This window comes from Spermophilus citellus (assembly GCF_964194105.1).
Source record: "Spermophilus citellus genome assembly, chromosome: 16".
Taxonomy (NCBI): Eukaryota; Metazoa; Chordata; class Mammalia; order Rodentia; family Sciuridae; genus Spermophilus; species Spermophilus citellus.
The window spans coordinates 8,849,659-8,874,589 of NC_138196.1; the positions used below are offsets into that span (position 1 = coordinate 8,849,659).

The 24,931-nt window shown below is 53.2% G+C and overlaps 2 protein-coding genes and 1 long non-coding RNA gene across 7 annotated transcripts; 1 reads left to right on the plus strand and 2 right to left on the minus strand.

The window, feature by feature from the left end:
* Positions 1-1,627: 1,627 nt before the first annotated feature.
* Positions 1,628-16,927, minus strand: LOC308635454. Of its 2 annotated transcripts, none has more exons than XR_014019197.1 (4): positions 16,794-16,927; positions 3,515-3,677; positions 1,927-2,037; positions 1,628-1,787 (listed from the first exon to the last, which is right to left on the minus strand). It is a non-coding gene; the product is annotated as an uncharacterized lncRNA (long non-coding RNA). The 2 variants fall into 2 exon arrangements; XR_014019198.1 differs by lacking the exon at positions 16,794-16,927 and adding an exon at positions 9,644-9,699.
* LOC308635030 (transcription factor LBX1-like) lies at positions 9,709-15,428 on the minus strand (the record flags this gene model as incomplete). The annotated part of the gene is made up of 4 exons (XM_081269304.1): positions 9,709-9,825; positions 11,030-11,396; positions 13,655-14,398; positions 15,127-15,428. 4 exons carry the CDS (start codon positions 15,426-15,428, stop codon positions 9,709-9,711), a joined length of 1,530 nt encoding a protein of 509 aa, XP_081125430.1.
* On the plus strand, positions 15,635-24,762 carry LOC308635453 (uncharacterized protein). Of its 4 annotated transcripts, none has more exons than XM_081269883.1 (4): positions 15,635-16,449; positions 23,074-23,219; positions 23,366-23,568; positions 23,910-24,762. In XM_081269883.1, the coding sequence occupies exons 1-2, from the start codon at positions 16,174-16,176 to the stop codon at positions 23,206-23,208; spliced, it is 411 nt and encodes a 136-aa protein (XP_081126009.1). In that variant the 5' UTR covers positions 15,635-16,173; the 3' UTR covers positions 23,209-23,219; positions 23,366-23,568; positions 23,910-24,762. The 4 variants fall into 4 exon arrangements, 2 of the variants coding, with proteins under 2 accessions (XP_081126009.1, XP_081126008.1); XM_081269882.1 differs by having other exon boundaries at positions 15,636-16,449; positions 23,074-23,223; positions 23,372-23,568; XR_014019195.1 differs by having other exon boundaries at positions 16,393-16,854; positions 23,074-23,223; positions 23,372-23,568.
* Positions 24,763-24,931: the final 169 nt, after the last annotated feature.

The following is a 24,931-nucleotide window of genomic DNA, read 5'->3' on the forward strand; positions in this document are numbered from 1 at the left end:
TTCCCTAGAACTTGATGTGCAGTCACTTTTTTAATGTCTGAAACTGACACTAGGAAAACCCAACTCCTTTGAGGTGGTGTTTGCGGCAATAATTGGTAAGGCTATTTCCCTTTTGTTTTCTCACAGAGAGGAGTTAGAGTTTTTTAATGGGGGAATTGGCTGAGAAGAAGAGGTGGAAGTAGTATGGAGGCCTAGGGAGCTGTGGAGGAGATGCCTACAGGTGCACACAAAGAGGGGAATCCCAAAGGAGGTGACAGCCCCTACCTGGTCTCCCATCTGGTAACTGCCCTCTTCAGTCTCCATAGCTCACTGCTTAGGCCTGGGGGAGGTTTTCCTGGACTTAACAACACCCCCACCTATGGCACTGATCTTGAATCTAAAATATGTCTTTTGTAAAGCACCTTGTGGGGACCTTAGCCCTAGTCCTTAGTGCAACACCCTGGGGCAGGGATCATTGTCCCCAACACACAGAAACTAAATGGATGCTTAGAGATAAAGTGACTTGCCAAAGTCCCAATGACTTAAACCCAGTATCTCTAATTCCAAATGGCAGACTACATTCCCTCGTGTATAAGCATCGGTGGGAAGAAGGTGGGGTAGGGAGGGATAGGTTCTGTGCTTCTCCAGGATTGGTGTGCATAAGATTGGTATAGGGATAAATAAGGAGCCAGATGCCCCCCCCCATCTCCTGGCATTTCTATGCTGAGGATTCCTCAAAATTGCCAAGACTGGCCTCGAATTTGCAATCATCCTGCCTCAGCCTCCCAAGTATTTGTGATTACAGGTATGCACCACTATGCCTGGATTATTTTATTTCTTAATTGACAAATGAAAATCGTATGTATTTATGGTGCTCAACATGACGTTTTGGCATATACATACACAAGTGGTATAGGGGAAGAAATTTCTAACCTTCCAGTTAGGGGACAGATGGCCCATCAACAGAAAAGAGATAAATAAGATTGGCGCAGAACTAGCCATAGGGGTAGCACTTAACAACACTGAGTATCCTTTCCTTGTGCAAATCCACAAGGTTTATATGAAGCCCCTTCTGCCTGTTTGTGAAAGAAACTTCCTTCCTGAAGGCAGGGGCATGGCTAAGATCACCAGGAGATCAGTTCCGGAATTTCCTCAGCCCTCCAGAGCGGCGGCCCAGCAATTCCAAATCACAGACAGCAGAGGGTGCTGTTGCCTAACCTTTCTGGCATGGAGGCGGGTGTGAGGATCCGGACTTTCCCGACCCGAAGGAATTCTGATCTTTGCTCCTAGTGTCAGGGAGAATCCCGAAGGGGTCAGGTTAGAATAGAAATAGGGAAGACTAGGGACTTTAAACTTCCCCTTTGGAAGCTCAACCAGAAGGTTGGCCTCTTGAGACAGCCCAAGGAGGACCCTTTTTTTTCTCTCCCCACCACAAGAGACGTGGAGTGACCCCTTCCTCAGCTCTATCCCATATCCAACCCTGAAAGTGCGACCCCGGGTCTGCGGATTCCAAGGAGAACCCCTAGCCGTACCCATGGCATTCCTTTCTGCAGTCGCTCCTAAAAGACCTGTGCAAGGAAGTAGGAGTGCAGCGTGTTCACGTAAGGGCTTTTTATTAGTGGCACCGCGATGGGTGGATATTGGGAGTTTCAAAGGGGGTAAGGAAAAGTGTAGCTGAAAGGGCGCCTGCTGCTGTTGAATGTCGCCACAAATGCCGCTGGGTGGCGCTCGAAGCCCGCGTCACCGAAAAGCGCACGGTTTATGAAGAGGCCGGCGGGTGTTGAGACTGGCTTGGAGATCCCCAAGAGCTAGAAGAACAAGGAGCCAGGGTTAAGGATCCTCCTCACCTAAACAGGACAGGGTACACTAGACTATGAAGTAGCCGTCGTTCTTTAGAGGCTAGGAAAGGGCAAAAAAAAAAAAAAAAAAGGAGCTAAAGGCACGAACAAGCTGCCAGAGGTAGAAGATGGATGTCCCTGGAGCTGGAGTGGGGATCTTGGTCTCAGTGTGTCATCGGTCCTCTTGTCTCTCTGAATTTATGGATTCTGTTGTGGAGAGCTAGGAGAAAAAATCGGAATCTTAGAGTCCGAATTTGGCCTGGAATTAAAATTCTGAAGAGTATGTCCATCTGCTTTTCTCCCAGAATCTGTGGGTCTGTGTGGAGACACTTGCTCTGGGCTTGACCGACCCACCCTTGTTACTGGCGAAGGTGTGGATTCCTGGCTCTTTCTATCGCTTCTTTGGACACCCTTGGCGCTTATCTCCTGACGCTGGGGAATTTGCCCTGGCTTTGAGGAACCCGCCCCCCTCCCCAACACACACACCCCGCGGAGGAAAGGGGAAAGGGGCTCTAAATGTGTCTCAGATTCGTTCCAGATCAGAATTATAACCTCCATTAGTCCCCGTGGGACATCCTCAAGCGCGGACCCTTCTCTGTGCGAGGCCTTCCCTGTACAGATCCTTTGGGCACTAGGTTGGCTTCTCCTAACCACCTGCCAGTTGGAGAGACTCTGATGCCCCAAACTCTCTAGCTCCTCCCCATCTCCCGAGACTTAGCCTATCCCTCCCCTCTCCTCCTCACCCCTGAGTGCAGTCCTGGGTCCGTGCGGAGGGAACGGAAGACCTGGAGAGGAGTGGCTGTGTGGCCAGCTGGTCAGCAGCACTAGTGTTAACCGCGCCGGGTAGTCTAGGAAATCGAGATCCGACCAGCAGGCGACGGCGCTGGATTAGGCCTAGGGAACTGGAGCTCCTTGTGAGATCTGGATGCGCCAGCCTCTCCCTTAAAATAGACGGTGGCGGGGACAGAGTGCATTCTCATTGAGGGGGAGATAGAAATATGGAGTAAGAGATTGAAGGGGGCGGGAACTGGGACCCTGGAAGTTCCGTCCCAGACGATCAACGCCCACTAGCCCAGCTCCAGAGGCCTTGGCAGCGGCTTGGGGTGGGGTGGGGGCGGGTTGGCAAGCTCCAGGGAAGCCAGAAAATAGAACTTGAAAGGACTCTATGTCTCCCTTTGGGACAGCAAAGTCCCCCAGCCCTCCAGTCCACCGCCACCCGCGCCATCCTGCCGGAGCTCGGAACCCAGCACCCTCTTGATTGAATGGCACTGGTAGAAACGAATATGAGGTTCTGGGAGGAAATGGGAGGAGTGAATGGTTGGATATCTGTAGCCTCAAGGTGCCCCACCCGTTTTGCAGCTTTGGCACTACCAGCCTCCTGGACTCCTGGGGAAATGGAGACCGCCCCCTGGGAGTTCTCGCTGGCTCCCCCAGGCCGGAGGTATTAGTGCTGCTTGATCAGACCTCATTTCCTGAGAAAATGGAAACATATCCAGGGTCCTTAATAAAGTGAATGACGAGGCTTCGAGTGTAATTGGGCTTCCGTTTGGTGGCTATTTCCTTAAACTGAGAGTGGAAAAAAATATAAACCCACAGTGCCCAGTTGCAATTATGTGACTATCAGAAGTAGCACAGGGTGTATTAGCCGAGACCCAGAGCAATGATCTAAAGTCTGAGAAATGGGCATAAACGCTTACCCAGACCCAGGAACTCAGAAGGCCTGGATCTCCAGACCACTCCCGCATCCAAGAACACGCTTCCACATCCTTCCGCCTATGTTCGGAGCCTGAGACCCACCCTTCGGCTGCCATAGGCACACACCCAGATCTTTACACGCTGGGGGGGAGGTGGATCTTCTTCCTGGCAGAAAAGGAACGTCCTCTAGGGCAGAACACAGCCTGGCTGCGAGTCCCCTGACCGTTCCCCGGCCCGCACACGCTGGCTGCATATTTTCTATGCATAATCCAATTTTCTCCGTGACTATCTAGTTAAACTCTTTAACAACAGCTACATAATTAGAATTTGGATTCCCATTAATTTTTCCTGGGCCTCGAACCATTTGCAGCTCACGCTGGTAATTAATGCGATACATCACTAACTTTACCCAGCGCCCGCCAGCCCGACTTAGGTCGCTCAGCCTGCTCGCGGTGCCCCCGCGCGGGTTCCTGACTCTGGACCCTGCTTCCGGGGCGGGGGCTGATTCCCTCCCTCCAAAGCTGAGTGCCTTGGGCCGCGCACCCAAAGCCTTCCTCTTTCTAGGAAATTTCACAATTAAAAATATTTATCGGGAGCAGATTTACGTTTCTGGGTTTCCAGTCTCGGGGCGTCTGGGTAGGCTATTAAGAGTAATTAGCATCTTTTGCGCAAGCAGATTTACTTCGCTCATTGCCACATAACTCATCCCTAAAAGCCGGCGCAGGCGAACGCAGGCGCCGCCGCCAGAGCAGCCGCAAGAGCTACCGACGCCGCGAGGGTCTGACTCGGGTTCCCTGGGCCTTGCTCCCCAGTACACTGCGGACTTCCAGTCTTTCCCACTGTGTTGTCCGCTCCAGAGTGGACATCCAGTAAGAGATGTGAAAAGGTTCTCATCCTAGAGCCTGAACCAAGGACGACCTGAGGAGGCAAGGGAAAGGTCCAGACCAGGCTTTCTCAGTTGTCCCAGGGACCTCCGACCGTGGGCGTGTAAGGACGAACAAGTGGGCGTATCCATGTGTGAACGCTCACGTGCGCGCGAATGCACATGCATGTGGTTGTTAGTGCGCATTCCTGGGGGTGCGCAAGGAGGTGCGTGGGAAAAATGAGTTGATCTTTCTTCCCTTCCCCCCCCCCCAGCCCACCGATTCCCAGGACAGCTACTCAAATGCCAATCCTAGGCTACCCAACTAGGTCACTGAGGTTCAGAGGAAAAGAGACTATGGCCTCTACCTTTCCTCCATTTCCCTTTCACAGAGCCAGCCAGACTACCAGCCCGGCTGAGGGCGGAGGTTGGGGGGATTCGGAGGCCTGACCCTGTCTGAGTGCACTGCTAGCCAGAAAAAGCACAGGCCGGGAAACAGGGGTCACTGAACTGAGGCTTTGGGAACCTCTGGGGGAGGCTGGAGACGACTGAACCAGGCTGGTAAGGAGGTCATTCGGACAAAGGGACAAAGTTAGAGGGGCCAGGGACAGAGAGTGCGGCTGTGGCTCCCGCGCCCTGGGCCGAGGCACCCACCCCGAGTTCGTTATTAACGCACTGGGAAGTCTGCGAGCCACCCAACTTTCTTCTCTTTAATGAGCCTAGAAGAAGAGGCTGCCCTGAAGGGGTTTGTTCATTAAAGATGTAGCTAGAGGAATATTGTCTCATTAATTATCTGGTTTTAATTACACTCCTACCCTTTGAATTGGAGATGGGAAAAGTTGATTTGGTGGTGCCACCCCCTTTAGCTTAAAAAGTCAGGCCGAACCGGGAAGAGGTAAGGGGGGCTTCGTGTTCCTGGGGGGTATGTTCAGTGAGAATCCTGTATGAGGGGACTCCATGCCTCAATATGTAGGTGGACAAGGTCTGCCTGTGAATCTGAAAATGTGCATGTATCAGAGAGTGTGTGACCACGTGTGCCTGAGAGGCTGCGTGAACGTGACTTGGGTGCCTATGTGTGCTTCCTGCCTGTGTGTGGTTCTATGCATCGGGATGTGCATGTGAGTAGCTGACTGTGTCTACAGACCGGCCTGAGAGCAGGGGTCTACATGAATAGGAGTGTGACTGGATAGCCCCCGTGTCTGTGCCTGAGATGGTGGCTTCCTGCGCATCAGTTCAAGTGACAGTGTCTTGGGTACTCTGCTGTGCCTGCATGTACCCTCATGCATATGAGTGATGGTGGGGGGGGGCTCCATAGCTGGAGTGTCCCAGAAGCTGTACTGCTCCAAGGATATAGATCAGTTTCTGAGGGTCCCCAGAGCTGGGGGCCACCTGGAAACCATGATCGTTGTTGGGGGGAGTCATTTAAGGGGGTGCTCCGCCCTGTCTCGTCCCTTGTCAGCTTGGTGCTGCGCTAAAACGGGGGCCATTTTCCCTTTAAATCGCGGACACTTTGACAGGGGACATTAAGGACCCGGCTGCTCAGGCTGAGCAGATCATAAAACCGGACAGGCAATTTCTGCTCCCGCCAAATAGCCGGGCAAACTCGTTCTGCATCTTTGGTTTTAATGCACTAAACTGGCAGCTAAGCAGGGAGCGAGCAAAGGGGGTGGGTAGGTAGCCCCCACACACACCGGCACACCGGCACCAGCACACACGGGAACACCCCTTCACACCCTTTTGCCCCGCCCCTCCCGAACCCCCCCACCAGCGGAATTATCAACTAGAATTTGATTAATATGCAAATCGCAGGCAAACAGCTCCATATAATTCTTTCAGTGGAGAGTAATTAATCCCCAGTTAAAGCAAATTAATACATACATCAATTTTGTCAGAAACATGCTTAGTTCAATCGCCCGTAAAATTGAAGTTTGAAGTATTAAGAGGCTCTGCAGAAACGCCAGGACTAAAACTTTCAAATTGATCCTATTTAGTAATCAATCAGGCTCTCCCCTCAGGTTAATTTGCCTAATTTTTCATCTCAAATCATACACTTTACTGACACGCCATCTAGCAGTCGATAAAAAGTTAACAAAAATGATAACGACTCCAGCCAGAGCCATTGTGCTGGGTGGGTGGGCTGCAGGCGGTTTTGATTGCATTTCTGGGGTGGTTGGGGATTTGGATTTTTCCTGGGCCAGGGGCTGGGCACTCCCCCACACAGCCAAAGCCTCCCTGCCCCACCACTCCTGTCTGCTACTGGCTGCCCTCTCTGCTATTGGACTCCCTCAGAACATCAGAACACCAGCAGGCATTTCCACCAAAGCAGCCTCAAACAGCCAGCTCCCTCCCCACTCCTGTGCTTGCAGAGAATGTCAGAAAGCTTGTGCCTAGTATGCTGTTGGTAACTGTGGCCTGTGCCTGTGTCCCTGTGTTTATATTGTCTGTAGAGCTGAGGATGGTGTCTATCTGTTTAACAGCAAAGGTTTATATGTCTAATTCGAGTGTGTGCCATTGGCACTGTGTTTCAGGCATCCTATGTGTCTGTGTCACTGTAGGTGTGTACTGGGTTTCGGCATTGTGGGTCTGTGTAACTGTGTGCCTGCCTTACTCTGGGATGTTTGTGAAACACTGTGTGCCTATGTTGTAGCTTGGCTTTGTGTCTGTGTGCACAAGTGTCTTTGTGGGACTACCCTTCATGTGAAACCTCAGGCATCCAGATCAATAGGATCCTTCACAGACACAAGAGGGAAGACCCCAACACTTCACCTTGAAAAGCCTCTGGGAAGTGGGAGGGATCATCTCTTTCCTACCTAGTCTCCCACTCTAGCCTCTATGTTGAGGGAGATAAGGAAGAGGAGGGCCCCCATTTCCTGGCAGTGGAGATGCCCAGCCCTTGAGTCCCTTTTTCTGCAAAGCTCCTGACTTGGACTACTGAATTTGGGGTGGAGGGTGCAGACACTCAGGTAGACATGCCTGTATTCCACATACTGAAATGTCACATCCACACCCAGATATGGTTACATCTCAAACCCCTGTATACACGTGGTGACAACTAAATCTGCTCAGGTCCCAGGACACATACACACACAGATAATCAATCTTTCTTCTTCATAGCATCCACCCCACTCACAAAGTGCAATATCCAGCTCCCCATGGGACAAACTACACATGGGTCAGATGCCTAAACCAATGCACAGCAATGGATCTCTGCATGCACTCATACACCAGATTCCAAGTGATCAGGATTCATTCACTCCCAGCCCTGCTGGAAGCATTGTCCACCCATCCCACATGCACACGTGTGCATATTGCCATTTGTACTCTCCCCATCTTGTGTGGAGCTGGCCCCTTCCCATAGAGGAGGAGCTTCCCTTGAGTGAACTGGGAGAAGCAGAGCCTTTGAGGACTGACGCAGCCAAGGGTGGGTCTGCAGACAACTGCAAAGACAAAGGTTCAACCTAGAGGCCAACTTGAATGGGAGGGGGCAAGCAAGGGAGCCAGACCACTACAACAGCACAGCAAAGGATACTAGCTCCTCCCCAACTTGTTTTCAAAGAATCAGCTTGCACCTTCATAGTGTTCATTTGCTGGACTCAGCTGACCTCAAAGTAGACTCACATCCCTGCTGAAGGTTCCCCATACTACCATCTGCTCACTTCTTTTGTGAGCTACTTTTCCTTCAGGCCAGGTGCTTTCCACCTCTGCCCTCCACATTGTACATGTAAATTTGAGTAGCCAGCGTGGCCAAGCTGTTCAGGGCTAGGATTCCTGTGTTGTCGGGCTGTAGCTTCCATTCCCTATCAATCTGCATTCTCCCCATTATCTGCTCACAGTGGCTCCCTGCACACATCACTCACCCCAGCATTGCTCACCCACTGGTCATACCCACCCCAGTGACAGCTTTACTCTTTTCCTCTCCATTGCACAAATTTAGTCACACCTAGTTGCACGCACTAGTTTGCAACAATCAGTTACACAGAACACAGCAGAACACACCCAGTTATTCCTAGTTACACATGCTCTGTTTCCATCAATCACTGGCACATGCTCAGTCTCTCAACTGCACACACTCAGTGGCATACTCAGGAACACATTCTTGTTGGTCCCTACACTGCTCACCAAACACACTCACTCAGTTTCAAGACTCTCCCAGGACTGGCAGCAGTGGAAAAAAAGAAGAATGAGTTGCTGAGGGCAGCTGATACAGAGGTGGGACCCCAAGGAAAACGTTGAGATGGGACTTCTCCTTTCTTCAGGGTATTGTTCTTTCACATGCACATGCCATAAAGCCCAGGAACCCTCATCTTCCTTAACTTCAGTCCCAAGAACCTGTCCTTTGGGAAACTGGGCCTATGGACACACCCAGAGGCCATGCTCTTAGGCCTGCCAAAGTCTGCTTCAGACCCCCATTCCAGCACATGGCACAGTATAGATGGACCCATCCACCACACAACACCTCACCTGTACAGCCCAATCACCACTACCCAGTTTATCCAGTTCTCCCCCCCCTCACACACACACACAACTGGAAGCCACTGTATTTCTCCATTTTACAACAGCGGCATCCTACCCTTTGATCCTCATCACCCAGCTCACTCAGGCTTCCCTGTCCCTTTTCCCACATGCCTTTCAGCCCCTGGTCTTACCCACCCTGACCCTTTATCTGGCTGCTCCTTTTACATCTCTGGAACTCTCTTATTCTCCCTCCATGCATTTGGGGAGCTTGTGTATTGTCAGCACAAACTGTTTTCTGGCCCTCAAGAAAGAAGGGCTGTTTGTTGGGGGTGGAGAGCAAAGCCCAGGTGCCGCTGGGTTCTGGAGGTTGGGAACACGCAGGGCGGGGCAGGTGGACTTTCCTGGACCCAGCGGCTCAGAAGGGTGGGGAGGAGGGGGACCCGGCGGTGATGGGCAGGGGCGGAGGGGAGGCGTGTGGGGCCCCAGCCCGTCCCTTTCAGGGGGGACTCATGCATCAAACTTCAATTTTCCGGACGATTGAATTAGTGATTTTTTTTTCTCCTGAACTAAAATACACTTAAGTCTTTGGGATTAATTACCACGTTCTGGTCCCTCAGACTGGAGTATTACTTATCGGAGCTGCGTCTGACACTGGCCCGACACCTCATAAAATAAGGAACTGCGCCTCCCGGCCTCACCCTGCGCCGCCCGCTAGCCCGCCGAGCCGGGAAGCCAGAGCAGGGAAAGCAGAACTAGCCAGAACGCGCCCTGCGGCTCGGCCGGTCCGAGCACGGACAGGAGAGCAGAAACTAACCGCATCCTGAGACTTGGCAAGCCGCGCTGAGGCCCGGGTCCCAGTGGGGAAAGGAGAGACAAAGCCTAGCCTTCTCCCCTGGCAGCCAGGAACCGAAAGTGGGTCCGCAGAGAGGCCAGATTTCTGAGGGAACCGGTCGGTAATGACCCCAGGCGATGACGGAACTCGGCAAAGGGCCGAGCCTTAACGAAATTGGCCCAGAGAGTGGCCGTGGGCCTCACAGTCCCTCACAAGATCCACGGCACACTCAGACATGCAAAAGAAACAGACAGGCAATATATAAGCCCCGATCCCACGGAGCCCACTCCTGTGTGCACACACCACACACAGCCGAACCACGACAGGCCCAGCAGGCACCTTCCAAGAGGCTCAGGTTTGACACCTGGAGTTCCAAACCTTCTGTCATCATAGGTTCGGTCAAGGCCATCTGAAAGCCCCTGGACCGCGCGAACGGATGTCAGACTTCATCAGAACTGGGAGAGCTAAGGCGCCGGTGGGCTAGAGTTCAGGCCTCCCTGGATTCCAGTTCCTTGCCTGGTTCCAAGTCCCTCAGCCCTTAACCACGATCGCCGACTTCCCCACTGCTTTCTGCGCTGTGGGGCCTTAAGATGAGCCCCAAACTGCGGGCTCCGCCTGGCCTTAACAACCGTGTGCATGGTCGGTGGAGCTCCAGGAGCCCACCAGCAACCCAGGGGAGGCATCGAATTTTGTACAGCCAACGTGATTGAGGAGTGGCTTAGCTCCACTTTCCAAATTTTTCGAGACACAGCCTGAGGCTCTCCCCAGTCCTCCTCCGCTAGGGTTTAGCCTAAGGCTCTCAGGAACACCCCTCTCCTCCTTCCCTTCCGACTGTCCAGTCCTTACTTGGGCTTGCCGTCCTTTCTAGCCTATAGAAACAACGAATTATTTATGTCTTTCAAGGCCTGGGTCCCATGCCACCTCCTCCTCCGTGAAACCACCATCACTACCGTGAAGCCACCATCACTACCGTGGAGCCCGAAGTCATCTCTCTGCATTTTGCAAGAGGCACTTCCCTGCCCCATGGCCAGGGTCTGCTATTAGCGTCTGAGGTGCTTGCGGGCTTGCCCGTTAGAGTGGGAGCTCCTTGAAGGCAGGAACGGAATCTGATTCATTTCAATTCCCCAGCCACCTGCACACAATAAACATTTGCTGAATTGAATTGATTTTTCTCTTTACTTTATTAATCCTTCTCCTTTCTTCTTTCCCTCTTTCTTTTCCTCCTTCCTTCCTCCCTCGTTATTTTTTATTTCTTGGTTATATTCAATTGTCATGTTTTTCAGGCTCATTAAATCCATTTAGAGACAAAAGAATAAAAGGCAGAAGGGGAAGGGAGGGGGAGGCCGGAGAAGCAAACAAATAACCCGCTTTAACTAGATGGGCGGATAAATGGCCCCGTTTCTCCTCAGCCCCGAAGCGCCTGCTTAGCTGCGCGCCCTGCGGGCGCCGCAGCTCGGGCGGACTCAGCCCCGGGGCCACCGCCCCCAGACCGAAGGGACCCAGCAGGGCCCAGCCCAGGGCCGCGAAGAAGCGAGCGGCCGGAGGTGCCAGGGCCGCTTCATTGGGATTCTTGGGCGTGTTGGGCGGGCGGCCCGGGGCTCCGGGCGCGGGGCGGGGGCTGGGCGAGGGGGGGTGCGCACGGCGGGCGCAGATGCCCGGGTGACCGCCGCGCCGCGGTCCCTGCGCCGCCTTTGTGCCGGGGAGGCGCGCGCGGGGACCTAATCCATCAAATTGTCTACAAATTGTGAAGAAAATTCAAAAACCATATGATCGCCAGCGCCGGCGCGCTCTGGGCTGTGGAGGGCCGCGGCCGTGCCCGCACCGGGAGCCGCGGGGGGCTGGGTCCGGCTATTGTCGCCTGTCAGCGGCCGCCCCGGGCCCATTCGTCCCGGCCTTCATGGTCCGCGCTCCGAATTACAGACCCATCCATCCTGAGAGAGGGCGATTTATGTCGCCAGGGAGGAACCGACCTAACGCCCGCGCGACTGCCCGGCCGCCTCCTTCTCTGGTCCCTCTCCTCTCTTCTCTCCCCTCTACCTACACTATCTTTTTCTCCCTATCTCTGTCTCCGTTTCTCTTTCTAGGTCTGTAAATTTTCTTCTTTTCCACTCTCCTCCCTTTCCTTGGCTGTCCACCTTCTCGCTCTGCTTCTGGAGTGTCTTTCTCTCTTTTTCTTTCTTTCTTTCTTTCTTTCTTTCTTTCTTTCTTTCTTTCTTTCTTTCTTTCTTTCTTTCTTCCTTCTTCTTCTTTTCTTTCTCCCCCCCCCCGTTTCTGGCTGTCTCTTAGTTTTCCTCCTGGACACGCACGTTCCTGACTGGGGGGGGGCATCGTCTGCCCGAGACCAGATGCGAATTTCTCACATCAATTTTGAGGAGAAAGAGAGCCGAGCAGCCCGGGGCGGGACCCGACTTTAGTGACAGTAGCCACTCGCCAGCCCAGAGACAACAAAAGCCAAGAGAGAAATCCTCTCAATCCGGGAAAGTGAAAGCGAAGTCCCAACCACTGTTAAGTCACCACAAACCTCAAAGAGTCCCTGCAAGATTCATGACTCTGCTCCCAACCAAGTTCTGGGCCCAGAAATTTACCTTAGCTCCCACTTCGGGCTCACATCCCCCAGGGCCCTTGTGTGCAATTCAGCCCACCCTTGTTGCTTTCAGACTCATTCTTTTTTATTCCTACTCTCCAAGGATGAGGCCTGGGGAGGGAGCAAAAGTTGAGAGCCCCCAGGCTCCACCTTGATGTGGTACTGAATGACACCTTCCAGAGCACTTTGGACTTAGCCAGTGTCTCCGGGAGCCCAGGTAGAATATGGGAGGAGGGGGCAAAACAAGTCTCTCTTCTAATCTTTGGCCCAACACAATTAGTTTTGTGCCGTGACGCCTCCCACTTTCATTCCCGTTTTTCCCCAGTATCACATGTCTTGCTTTTTACCCCGACCTTTCGAAGCCCGTTTCTCCCCTCCACCCATTTAGTAGTTAATGCGTGTTATGGACAAGAAGCACCTCCTCCCAATGCTTCCTTCTAACCGCGCGATCTCATGCTTGCCTAGAAACTCCCCAAGATCTCCATGGCTGGGGTGGCCGGTGAGGAGCCACGACTAGAAGTTTAGCCTGCCGTGCTTCCCCGGTCGGGCCCACTCACTCAGACAAGCTCACCGCCGGTTCTAGTAAAATGGCAAAGACTTTATTTATCGGAGAAAGAGGCCTTGGGAACAGTCCGCAGAGGAGATGGCAGGGCAGGAGCAGGGGAGGAGCACGCGCGACCCACGCTCAATGAGCCATCCTTGTCTGGCCAAGTGGAGGTGGGAGCAGGGTGTTGGAGATGGCAAGACAGATTCAGAGCTGCAGAGGAAGTGGGGGTGAGGGCTTGGGTCGGCCTCCTCTCTGTCTCTGTCACATGCAAAAAAAATTCTAAAAAGAGTAAAAAATAATTCTAGGGCTTTGGGTTCTGTTTTCGATGGTTGATTATTGGTTGGATGTCCCCCTATTTTGTCCCTAAGAGCTGGACTCCAGCAATCTGTCCCAGAAAAATGCTAGAGGGAAAGAGGAATCTTAAAAATAGCATAAGTGGGTATTGGGAGGCAGAAATGTCATCGAAAACAGACTTCTCTCGCGGGGGTCGGGGGAGGTAAAATCGATTTAGAAACTTGCAAGTCAGGACCCAGCTGCCTCCCTTACCCCCTTCCCACGGGGGGGGGGGGAAAGGCAGAAGGAAATAAAAGAAGTCAACTGCAAATGGCTGAGGGAGGTGAGAGGGAGCTGGCTGGTGCATTCGCCACATGCAGAGAAAAATCAAAACAGCCTGAGCTACCCTCTTCTCTAGACCGCGGGTTAGTGTTCTGGATTCTGCCTCGCCCTTAGCCAACCCAGCAGCCCGAGAGCTTTGAAAAACATCGAGATCTCTGAGATTAAAAAAAATAAAAGAAACGAAAAAACCAGGCTGCGGTGGGAAGAACCTGCTATATAGGTTTAAATATTTATACAGAAGCCATACAGAATTGCACGGCGAGGGCTCCCGGAGCGGCGGAAGCCCTGTATAGCAGCCCGCCCGGCGGCCAGCCCGGGTGGGAAGAGGCGGCTGCTGGGAGCCGAGTCCGGGCCCTGGGACATGGGAGGAGGCGGGAGTTGCAGAGGAGGTCCCAGCTCCCCTCGGCGGTCGGGTCCGGGAGGCGGCGGGTGTGCGGGCGCTTGGGGCCCAGGGCGGCAAAAGACACAAGGCGCCGTGCAATCGTCCACGTCGATCTCTTCGTCTTCCTCATCCTCCGAGCAGTCCTGGCTGCTGGTCCTCTGGTCCATGAGCGGAGAGGCGGGCGAGAGCTGCAAGGGCCCGGCGCCCGGGGCCTGCGGGGTGCCTGGGGGGAGTGCAGGAGAACCCGGCCTCGACTTGGCCCTGCCACAGCCACCGCCACCGCCGCTAGCGGCCTCCGAGTTCTGCTCGAGTTCTGCCAGCGCCACGATGTCCATCTGCCTGCTGGGGCCCAGTTTCTTGGCGGACTCCACGTCGGCCTTCATCTCCTCCAGATCCCGCTTGAGCTTGTCACGCCGATTCTGGAACCAGGTGATGACCTGTGCGTTGGTGAGGCCCAACTGCTGCGCGATTTGGTCGCGATCTGCTGGGGACAGGTACTTCTGGTATAGGAAGCGCTTTTCCAACTCGTAAATCTGGTGATTGGTGAAGGCTGTGCGGGACTTTCGCGCTTCTTGGGGGTCTGCCGCTGCCCAAAGATGGTCATCCCATCTGGAAAGAAATGACAGTATAGGCTCCCATCGGGAGAGTGGAGAACCCACCCTAGCTCTCACCCTTTAACTCCCCACACCACACAGGCCCATCAGGGCCTGCAGTCTATCCTCATTTCCCTTCCCTATTTGACTCAGCTTCTCACACCAGAGCAAGCCTGAATTGTCACAAACCTCCTGTCTCTGGTCTCCTTGAAATCGCTAAGAAAATTTGTTTTGGTTTCTGCCTGCCACCTAAGGCTTGGTTTGAAAGATTCAAAGTCTCTGCAAGCCAGAGGAACCCAGATAGGGACTCTGGGATCATAGTGTCAACACGGTGTTGGTTCCCCTATTGCTTCCCAACCGCCGCCTGATACTATGTTACCCAGAAAATCGCAGCAAAAGGTTTTCTTGATTCCCCACCCAGAAGTGTGTAGGGCTAGGAGCGCCAGGCCACTGGGAATCTGGGAACCAGAGGGAGCCGAGCAGAGCAGAGCATGCAGACTGGGTTCCCACCACACTACTCAGATCACCCGGACTCTGGCCTACCCAGAGGTCTATAGGAAATAGGGATTGGGTTCTGTCCCACCTATCACCACTCCCAGCGGCAGCGACTCGGGCTGGAGGGCCCTGGCGACCGGCGCGGGAAGAAGTGGGCAGAGGCATAGGGCACAAAACAGAAGCGTGAGGCATTGGGCAAAGGGAAACCTAGCGGAGGCTCTTACCTTCCGCTGCCTGCAGGACGCTGACCTCGAGCCCCTTAAACGTCTTGCTTGCGAGCACCTCCAGCGCGCACAGCGGCGAGGTCTGCGAGAGTAGCGAGGGCGGTCCGCCAGGGGCAAGCCGCCCGGCGCGTGCTTGTCCGTGGCGGCCAGCAGGTGCGCCGCCCCGCACAGCGAGTAACTTCTCCGCACAGACGGCTTATTGAGGATGTCCTCGATACTGAATGGCGTCAGCGGCTTGTTGGAGTTGGCGGGCGGTGGCAGGTGGTCTAGCGGGCTGCGCCGCCGCTCCTCCCCTGGCACCGCCTTGCCGTCCTCCTTGGAAGTCATCTCGGCCTCGTTTGGGGGCCCCGCCGGGGCGGCTCCGGCCGCTGGGACCCAGCCCGCGGGCAGCTTGGGCGCCGGGCGGTGCGAGCAAGGAGGCCGCGCCAGGCAGGGCGCGGACAGGGCACCGGACTGATTAGTGCGGTGGCTGAGGCAAGCTTAGACGCGCGGGGCCCACGAAGTAGAGCGCTGACGCGGGCGCCGCCACAGCCGCCGCTGCTGCCTGGGGTTCCAGCAATCCGGGGCCGGAGCCGGGGCGCGCAGCGCGGGGCTCCAGTTTCGCCAGCCCCGGTGCTATTTAAAGGTATCAGGTGGCTCCGCGGCGGCTCCTGGCCCCGGGTCCTGGCGGCGGCAGTTGGAAAAACCGAGGCAAGGGCGCCGATCCCGGACTGCGAGGGGAGGCGGAAAGACGAGGCAATTGACTATTGCTAACAAGTTAGCCTTGATCGAGGAGTAATCAATTATCTGCAGCTTCACGGCACTTCTCTTTCTCTTTGCTTTCTCCCAGTCTTTCTCCTCTCTTCTTTCTCTCTGTTCTCTCTCCCTGTCCTCTCTCCCTCCCTCCCTCCCTCTCTTCTCTCCTCTCTGCTCCCCCCCGTCTCTCTCCTTCTCTACCTCTCCCTCGCCCTCTCTCTCTCTCTCTCTCTCTCTCTCTCTCTCTCTCTCTGTCCAATGCAGGCGGCTCTAAGTTGGGAAGCTCATTAATTAGCGTGCCGGGGGTAGGAGGAGCCGGCTGGAATTAGCCTGCCTAATGCGCCTGTCAGTCCGGGCGCTGCGCCGCGCTCGGCCCGAGCTGTTTGTAAATTACATTAGCGGCGCCTTTATTGCACCCGAACCTCGGGCGACTGAAAAGCCACCGCCCCCACCCCAAACTGAGAGCCGAGCTCCGAGCGCACCCGCCTCCCGCAGGCCTGGTTGTGGTGGCAGCGCCAGTCCTGAGGTCTCAGGCTCTCCAACCCGGGATTTGGAGTCCGGAAGGGTGGCGGGAGCCCCAACAAGGGAGGGACGCAGCCGCGGCGCGGGTCAGGTAAGAACAGGAGTCCGGGTGGGCCCGGTTTCGCCCACTGTGGACTTTGCCAAGCCGAAATCAAGAACCTAGAGCCCCATTCCCGGATCCTTGTCCCTCACCCCCAGCTCTGGGCCGTGTGCTTGGAGAAAGGGAACCTGAAGCCCTCCTGGACTGGCGCGCAGGAGGTCAGAGCCAGCTTCACAGCCCTGGGTGGGCAACGCGGGACAGGGGTGGAGATTCCAGCGGTTGGGGGAGGGGGCCAGTCAGAGGGCTCAGCCTTCCCCATGCCAAGAGGCGGAGGGAGGAGTTGTTGGTGCTGTGAGCGCCTCTACCCCGGCCTGAGACCAAAGCGGCCACCCTACCTCCTCCGGCAATCTTGCACACTCTTTGCCTGGTCTGCGACTGGCTCTCCGGCCGGCTAGGGTACGACTCTTTTGATGATAGGCGTCTGATGGGCAAACGGGCCGAGTGCCGGAGTTCCTGGGGCGGGCTTGGGGCTTCTCCGCTGCTCTGCCCCGGCCCGGCCGGGGCCCGTTGCGGGCCCCGCCCAGCCCAGCGCTGGGCTTGTGTGTACTGCCGGCGGACTCCAGCTGTTCTGGATGCTGGGCGGGGGCCCGTAGGGGGCCGGGCTAGGGTTGGGGCTGGGCTCTCAGAAACTCGCAGGGAGGCTGGGGTTCCAGTTAGGCTGACCGCTGGGGAGCCCTATGGCCTGGAATCTGTGAATATTAGATGGGCATTTTGTGTGTATCGTTACTTGAAGGTGTTTATGTTTTTGAATATGCGTATTTGTGTGTGGTTCTCCATGTGTATATTTGTGTAAACCTATGTGAACCTGTGGGCATGTTAGTGGGTTTGAACCTCAGCTATGTGTTTCATTTCCCTGAAGCACAACAATGGGGCTGTGCCCTCAGGCCCTCTTCTCTCTTGCTACCCCATCTAATTGGTTTGTGTCTGCCCCTAATTTTCCATTTCTGCCCTTGGAGAAAGGGGAGGAAGAGAGAGTTGGAGCCAAGGGAAGTTCTCCCTGCTCACACACAGAGGCACAGACTCTACCGGTTTTGTTTGTAGTGCGGGTAGTGTGGTTAGTGTGGTTGGAAAGCTTAAGCTTGAACCAGAGGAGGGACCAGAGAGGCCAGTTTGAGGGCTCAAGGCCTAGGGCAGAGGTTGTTGGAATAAGAAAAATGGAACTTCTTTCCCCTCATACCTGCCCTGGAGAGGGAGTGGACTGACCTGGGCTATGGAACAGAGAGCAGATTCTCTCCCTGCCTCCAGTGGAGAAGCAGCTGAACACCAGAGATTGGTTTATCTCACAGTTAGTTGTGTTTGGAGTCATGACTTGCAGCTCTCTGGAGTAATAGGGATGGATTAGGGAGACCGAATTCTCCTGTGGGGTCCTAGTGCTGACCTGGAGCATGCCTGAGAATGTTGGAAGGAGCTTGATGCTTCCTTCCCCACCTTTGCACTGGACTTTGGAGGAAGGACAGGTGCTCAGAGGAAGAAATGGTGTAAAGAGGGATTTCAGATCTCACAGAGCTGCAGATCCTTTCCTGGGCCATGCCTGTTTCTGAGGCATCCCTGCTACCCTGAAAGCCACAAGGAGATTCTGGGCCTAGAAATAGTAGAGTCAGAGTCTAGGAACTGGTGAAGAACAGAAGAGAGAAGGGGAAGATTTGGAAGGGGGAGGGCAAGATAGGTCTGCCCTCTCCTTTCACTTACCGCATTTAGAATCCCATCTCATCCCTTTCCTACCATAACCTCAACTTCCTGACCAGAACCTCAGTCAAACTCCATATCAGAGAGATCTCTCCAGATCTGGGACTGGGAACTTTGAGTTCTATCCTAAGGTGAGGGTATCCTCCCATACCTGCCCTCTTTCCTTTCCTGTTACTTTATTCTCTGCAACTGATACTGGACAGAAGGACTATGCCTTAGGGAAAAGCCCAGCAGCTGCTATTGCCCATCTCCCAGTCCCCAAAGACCAGTGGAGTTCAGGATTATGGAGAGACTTCTAGGAAGGGGTGCAATGTGAACTGAGGAGCATGAGAGTCTTGTTCCCTGGGACCTTTAGTTTTTAGCCACACTATGTCAGAGTGGGGACTACATTACACCATCCTTTGATGTATCACCTCCACCCACCTTCACCAAATGTCTCCTTCCCTGGGCTACCCAGCCCTGCTACCTTTGGTTCATCCACCTAATCAGTTGGCCTCTTGGCTAAACATGTTCAGGAGCTCTGCATATTTAGGGGTTCCACCTAGTTCTTTGTTGTTTCAATTTATTTTCCCAGGTCTCCTCATCCAGGCCACCTTGGAAAATCAACCTAACGGTCCCAGCAACCTTTTCCCCACCCTGTGGTTCTACCCTATCTCCACGCCTAAAGCCCCAGTGTGTGCCCAGCTAAGACTTTCTGGACTTCTAAGAGTCCAAATTCTCTGGCCTCCCTCACCCTTCTTGCAGAGCAGTGAGGTGTATTTTGGGTTTGGGATTGGACTCCCTCCTCTCTGCCACCAGACTGAAATCCTTGAGTTTGATGATTCCATCCATCCCAGACTGAAGGACAACTGTTATTGGTTGAATAAGTTTCCATCAAGCAAACAGGGTTCAGATGGCTGGGGAATGACTTGGGCCAAGACTGTGAGACTCTAAAAGAGAACTAACCAGTAGGGGAATGGAGGTTGGTTGGAAGGAACCCAACCATCACTTTCTAGACTCTAGTCTTTCTGCCCAACTTTCTGCTAAGGAAAAGAAGACACTTAGAGTTTCCCCCTCCCCTAGCCAACTGGGACATTGTCTTTTTACCTGGAGCTGTAAGAAACTGATCCCCAGAGTCTGCTCCACAGAGGAGGTGCTCATTTTCAGAGCCAGTTGTACACCATATCCTGACCTTTTTTTAAATGGGATAGAGGCTTTCTTTTTTCTTTCTTTCTTTCTTTTTTTTGTACTGGGGATTTAACCCAGAGGCATTTTACCACTGAGCTACATCCCAGCTCTTTTTTATTTCTTATTTTTAGACAGGGTCTTCCTAAGTTGCTTAGAGCTTCACTTCCTTGCTGAGGCTAGCCTCAGCCCCCACCCCCCCGAAGTCGCTGGGATTACAGGCATGAGCCACCATGCCCAGCAGCATATTCTGACTCTTGAAGTCTCCTTTACTTCCTATAAGGCCAGGGTCTGGCCTTATTTCATCTCTAGTGGAAGGGGCAGGGAACATTCTACCCCAAATCTGTCTGCCCCCTTCCCAGTTTAAGGAAGATTCTGGACAAAAAGAAAAGAAAGAGCATTCATTCACAAATGGCCATGATAAGGGGACCCAAACAAAATGAATAATTCCTTAGCACAGGAGAGAAATTCACTTATACCCCTGGGGCTCCATCTGATCCATCAGTCTATATTGTTTGGGTGGCCCCATTCATTTCCAGGTTCTTTGTGTAAGTACCACCCTTAAGCCAGAATTCCTTCTGAAGGAAAGAGCCTGACTCCACTTAAAACAAGTCAACTTGAGCATTGCTCTGGGTCACATTTTCTCATGTAGACTTGCTACTCTTGACACTCCATATGGAATTCAGAAAGTGCTTTCTGTGCTATAGAATTAGCACAGATTAGGTGGCCTCCTGTTATCCTGACTGAGCCAGGACTGCCCAGTAGTCCTTACATTCGGCCCAGGGTACTATCTGTAGCTACAACTGTAATAACTATGGCAATAAATACCATAAGCCCTGAATCCAGGCTGTTTTATTTATTTCATTTATTACAACCTTTGAGGTAGCTACTGCTATTACCCCTATTTTACACATAAGCAGGAGCCCAGAGAAGTTCTCTGGGGCCCAGAGAAGTTCAGTAACCCATCGTCACACAGCTTGTTTTGAAGTGATAAGGACTGGAAAACTTTTTTTTTTAGACTCAAGTCTGTGCCCTTAATCCCTGAACTATGAGGTTCTTAATCAGAGATCCACAAGAGCTTTTTGAATGGGCTTCAGGAGTTCTGTAAACCCCAGAAATTGTGTATAAAATTCATATGTGAGCCCTGATGGGCATATTTTTCTGGGGCTAATATTACATAACACACTAGAGTCTCAAAAGTGTTGGAAATGCAGAAAAGGTAAAGGCCAGAATCAGGCCAGTGGGGAATGGGAAGTTGTCTCCTCCCAGGCCTGGGGAGGGGAGCCAGCTGCTCCAAAATTCAGTCTGGGTTCCAAGCTGGCTTCTGAAATTGCCAGGCTTTCTCTAGCTAAGCTTAGCTTTCAGGACCTCTGGTGAGGTGAGGCAGGGGCAGGGTCTGAGGGCTGGCCATTCCTTTGAAGAGCACCCCATTCCCTGCTCCTTTCCTCCCTACTTCTTTTGTGAACTGAGTTCCTTCAGAACCTAATGTCTAGGTGGCTACCCACATAAGAAGCTTCTTCTGGGAACTTCAGTCCTATATGATGGGAGGAGCTGACTGTTCTTTGGAAGTATGAAGGGTATAACCTGATAATAGAGTGACAGAAATAGGCAGGTATGGGAAGACTTACCAGGAGGTTACTCAAGTCCTGGGTGCCCATGCTATGCGACCACCAGAATAGTCTTCTATTTTAGTCCCAAGCCTTTGCCCCCTTTATCCCAAAGCCAGAAATGTCTCTTCCTGATACCTCTTGCCCTGTGCTTAATGCCCAATTCATTTCCTTGGAGAAACCTTCCCTGCCCTGTCCAGCTCCTCAGCACACCCCTTCGGGGCCACTATCACGTTGCTAGGAACATGTTGGATTTGTCCATCTTCCCTTCTTCCTCTCTCTCTCCATTTGGCTGTGAACTTACTTAGGGAGGATGAAAATTGAATTTCCTCTCTATGCCCCTATGCCAGGATGGCATATACCAATGTCTTTCCCAAGCACTTGCTGAATGTATAAACTAAATTAATAAGAGACAAAGAGAGAACCAGGCAGGGCTCTCAGCCTATTCGGAATGAGGACTAGGGATACAAGGGAAGGGTAGGTGCATCATTTTTTTTTGCCAGCTGTGAGCAGATGTGTGAGGCACCCTGCTGCTTACACCTCCAATGTACAGAGGGGCAGAGACCTCTTCTTTAATGATTTTTGGCTGGGAGTGGAGTGCTGGGTTCCAGATCCAGCTGTGGTGGTGTGATCTGATTTAGGAATGAATTTTGTTCACACTGATTTTTGTTTTGTTTTGAAAACCAGAAGTAGAGAGGAAGAACAGACTAAAGATGGGGAGTGGTAGGATTAGCAAGAAACAGACACCATTCCACCCCCAATAGTCCAGGGGGTCTGTCAAGAGGGTAAAGGAAGCTAAGTGTGTGGAGAGAGGGGCTAGTTCTGTTTCCACTGGAGGTAACATTTGAGTGGAACTTGGAAAAACCAGAAGCATTTGAATAGGTGGGGAAGCAGGAACCATTTTGGAGGCAAGGGGGAATAGTCAAGCAAGAGCCCAGAGGTGTCAGCCCAGAAGGGAGCTGGAGTGTCACCATACCTTTTCCCTCTGTTGCCTGCTGGGGTCCAGATGAAATCCATGGTCCCTTGTACACCCTAGTGGGTTTGCAGGCTTGGGGCAGTGATTGGTGGGCTCTTGGGATAGCTGTAGGGCTTGGAGGAGTCCTTGAGAGAGTCTGTGTCAGGCCCTTATGGATGGTTCCTCTCTGGCTGCTTCAGAGCTGACAGTTCTCTCTACTAATCCAGTGGGCCCAAGAACTCCAAGAACAGAGCAAAATCACTAATGATAGTCAGCATCCTCCATTCCATAGAGGTCTCATAGCCTTTGGGAAGGCGCCAAGCACAGGCCAGCAGCGGGGTTTGGTGGAAAGACACAGGGACCAAGGGGGAGAGTCCAGGAAATGGAAGAGGTGGGGGGCAAGAAAGGCCTGAGTCAGGCTTCTCATAATAAACAGCATGTGAATAATTCAGGAGCGGCCCAGGGGCTCATTGCTTTAGACCCGAGGCAGTTCGTGCAGCCCCACAAGTCCCGACAGAGCCCAGGGGGCCACTAATGCACTAGAGGAAGGGGGCTCCCTACTGCTTGGTATCCTAGGTTATGCCCAGGCTGAGTTCCAAGAGCCTTGGCATCCCTGATCCAACCGTCAGAGGCAGACTGCAGGTCAGCCCAGCGGCAGGACCGAGGCCAGAATAGGGCAAAGAGGAGATATGAGTGGCTGACCTGCAGAAAGTCTGGCAGCCAAACTACCCAACCACACCAGGAACATGGGCTGCGAGCCTCGAAGCAAAGTGGCAAGACAGTTTTGGTCCTGTGCTTGGATCCAGTATCCTTGGGGAATTCGTCCAGTGAGGGATTTTCTTTGCTATGGAAGTGAGGCGCCAAGTAAACCTCAGGGCCCTCCACCGGCTCTGGACCGCCGGGTCTCCTGGCCTCTGTTCCCACCTCTCCCAGGCCGGGGGTCCAAGTTTGGATGCGCCTCAAGCATCTGTTTTGTCCCGGGCCTCAGCATTCACCTCGGTGCGGGAAGGGAGTCCTAGGCTGCTGGGCATGTAAGAAAGAAGAGTGAAGCCTTATTTCGTTTGAGCAATACCAGCTAGTTCCCTTTGGTGCTTCCCATGTGTCAGTGGGTTCCTAATCTTGAGGGATCGCACTCATCCCATCTCATTTCCAACAACCCCTCCAATTTCTCTAGTTCCTGTCCACGCCCTTCATTTCTACTAGGTCAACCTAACCCTGTATTCGGCCTCTGACTCCTTTACCCACACAACCTCCCTCACCTCGGTGAGTCTCGGACCAATACGCTCGCACAGGCTCCGCAGGCTCTCCAGTCCAGGGCAGGCGCAAGGAGGCCCCTAGCGGGTCTTCAGGTATGTTGCGCTGCCCGACCCGAAGACACCAGGGAAGCAGCTCCCCTCTGCCCTCTGCCCCAATTTTCCTCCTTTTGTTTATGGCTCATCCTCTTCATCTTCCCTCCGCCTCTACACATTTCTTATTCGTTTTTCTTCGTTTGGAGAGGTAGGGCGGCCGCAGCCACGGCCCCTGGGGAAGTCTGGATTTACTCTGGCGCTGTTGGCTCCGGTTTGACAGCCAAATCTCCATCCCGGGATTCCTAGAGGCTCAGCAGGGCAGCTCAGGTGTCTGTGGAGATGCAGATGAGGTGGAGTGATGGCACTTTGACCTCACACTGCTCCGCTGCTGGCCGGCTGTAAGATTTTGGTAAGTTCTTTTAACCTCTTTGCCTTGATGGTAGCAAAGGGCAGGAGACTTAGGGAAGGGTGACGGGAGCCTAAGCCTTTTACTTTTTTTTTTTTTTTTTGGTGGTGGTGCTGAGGATTGAACCCAGGGCCTTGCACATTCGAGGCAAGCACTCTACCAACTAAGATATATATATATATATATAAAATCTTACCTGCCTTGGGGCTTAAGGAGCAAGTGAGATTCAAGGAAATTCTAGGTCTGAAATGACTATTTATTTAAAAGAACATTTAGAGAGCAATTGGTAGCTGCTACTTGTTTTTCTTTCTTCATTTATCTTTTCTTCTTCTTTTTGTAAACAGCCGATGAGGTGCCAGGCATTCGACTCCTTCTCTCCAGTTCTCACCGTCTCTATTTTGCAGAAGAAGAAACACGTGAAGGTCTCATCGCTCTAATCAGCCTCACAAGGGGCATTCGAACCCAGATCCAGTTAGAAGCCTCTACACTTTAAGCCTTGCAGTCTTGCCTTGGACCCAACTAAGCCCAGAGGAGTTGGGTTGAATTCTCAAGCATTTGTCCCCTGGCCCTCCTGGCTCTGGGAAAGGTTTGAAAATTTTATTTTCGGGCTAACGATTTCGGCGGCGCCTAAAGAAGGACGGAAGTGAGACCAAGGAGGAACCTAAGTTACAGGCGAGCCCCTAGGGAGGCGGCAGCGGCTGGGTCGAATTCAAATCCCTTCTGGACTTGTGCTCTTTGGAGTCTGTCCTAGTCTGGCTATTCTGTGGGGCCTATTTTGGGACAGTCCTGGACCAAGAGGGAGAAGAAGCAGAAGCAGATAATTCCCCCACTATTCCTCTCTCTCCAGGGGCACCTCGCTGGGGTCGGATCCCTAGCTGGAGGAGGGGTTGGCTGTTGGGGAGCGGAATGGAAGCATAAGCCTAGGAACCTCCGGGTGGGCGGGGAGGGACTGGAGTCAGGCTCTCCGGCGACCAGGTACCAAGTCCTAGCGCATGGTCGCTTTGTGGCAGCCCCAACAGGCCACGCGTACCTCGCCACAAGTCCCATTACGTTGTATTTATGCTTCAGTTTATTGTTTCTCCCCCTCTCTTATTATGGTCTCACTCTGGGGGAGGCAAAGGATATAATATATTCATCTTTATTATACCAAATCTGTGTGAAGCATTTAATAAAATGCTGTTTCCACACAGCCAGGGATATTAGTGTGAGCCATTCTTAAGTACTGAGGGCGCCTCCGCCACAGCGCCTGCTGCCGGCGGATCGTGGGAAGTGCAGGCCCCTGCCCTCTGGTGCCCGAGCCCACCCAACGTCCGTGACCTTCTCTCTCTCAGGTCCCAGCCCCCACGCCCCTCCTAGTCTGTCTCTC

Bases quoted from the DNA above. Each gene is read 5' to 3' on its own strand.
- LOC308635453 (XM_081269883.1), top strand. From the start codon at position 16,174: ATGCGCCTGTCAGTCCGGGCGCTGCGCCGCGCTCGGCCCGAGCTGTTT. The intron at 16,450-23,073 runs GTAAGAACAGGA...CATTTCTACTAG, and splicing joins GCAGCCGCGGCGCGGGTCAG to GTCAACCTAACCCTGTATTC.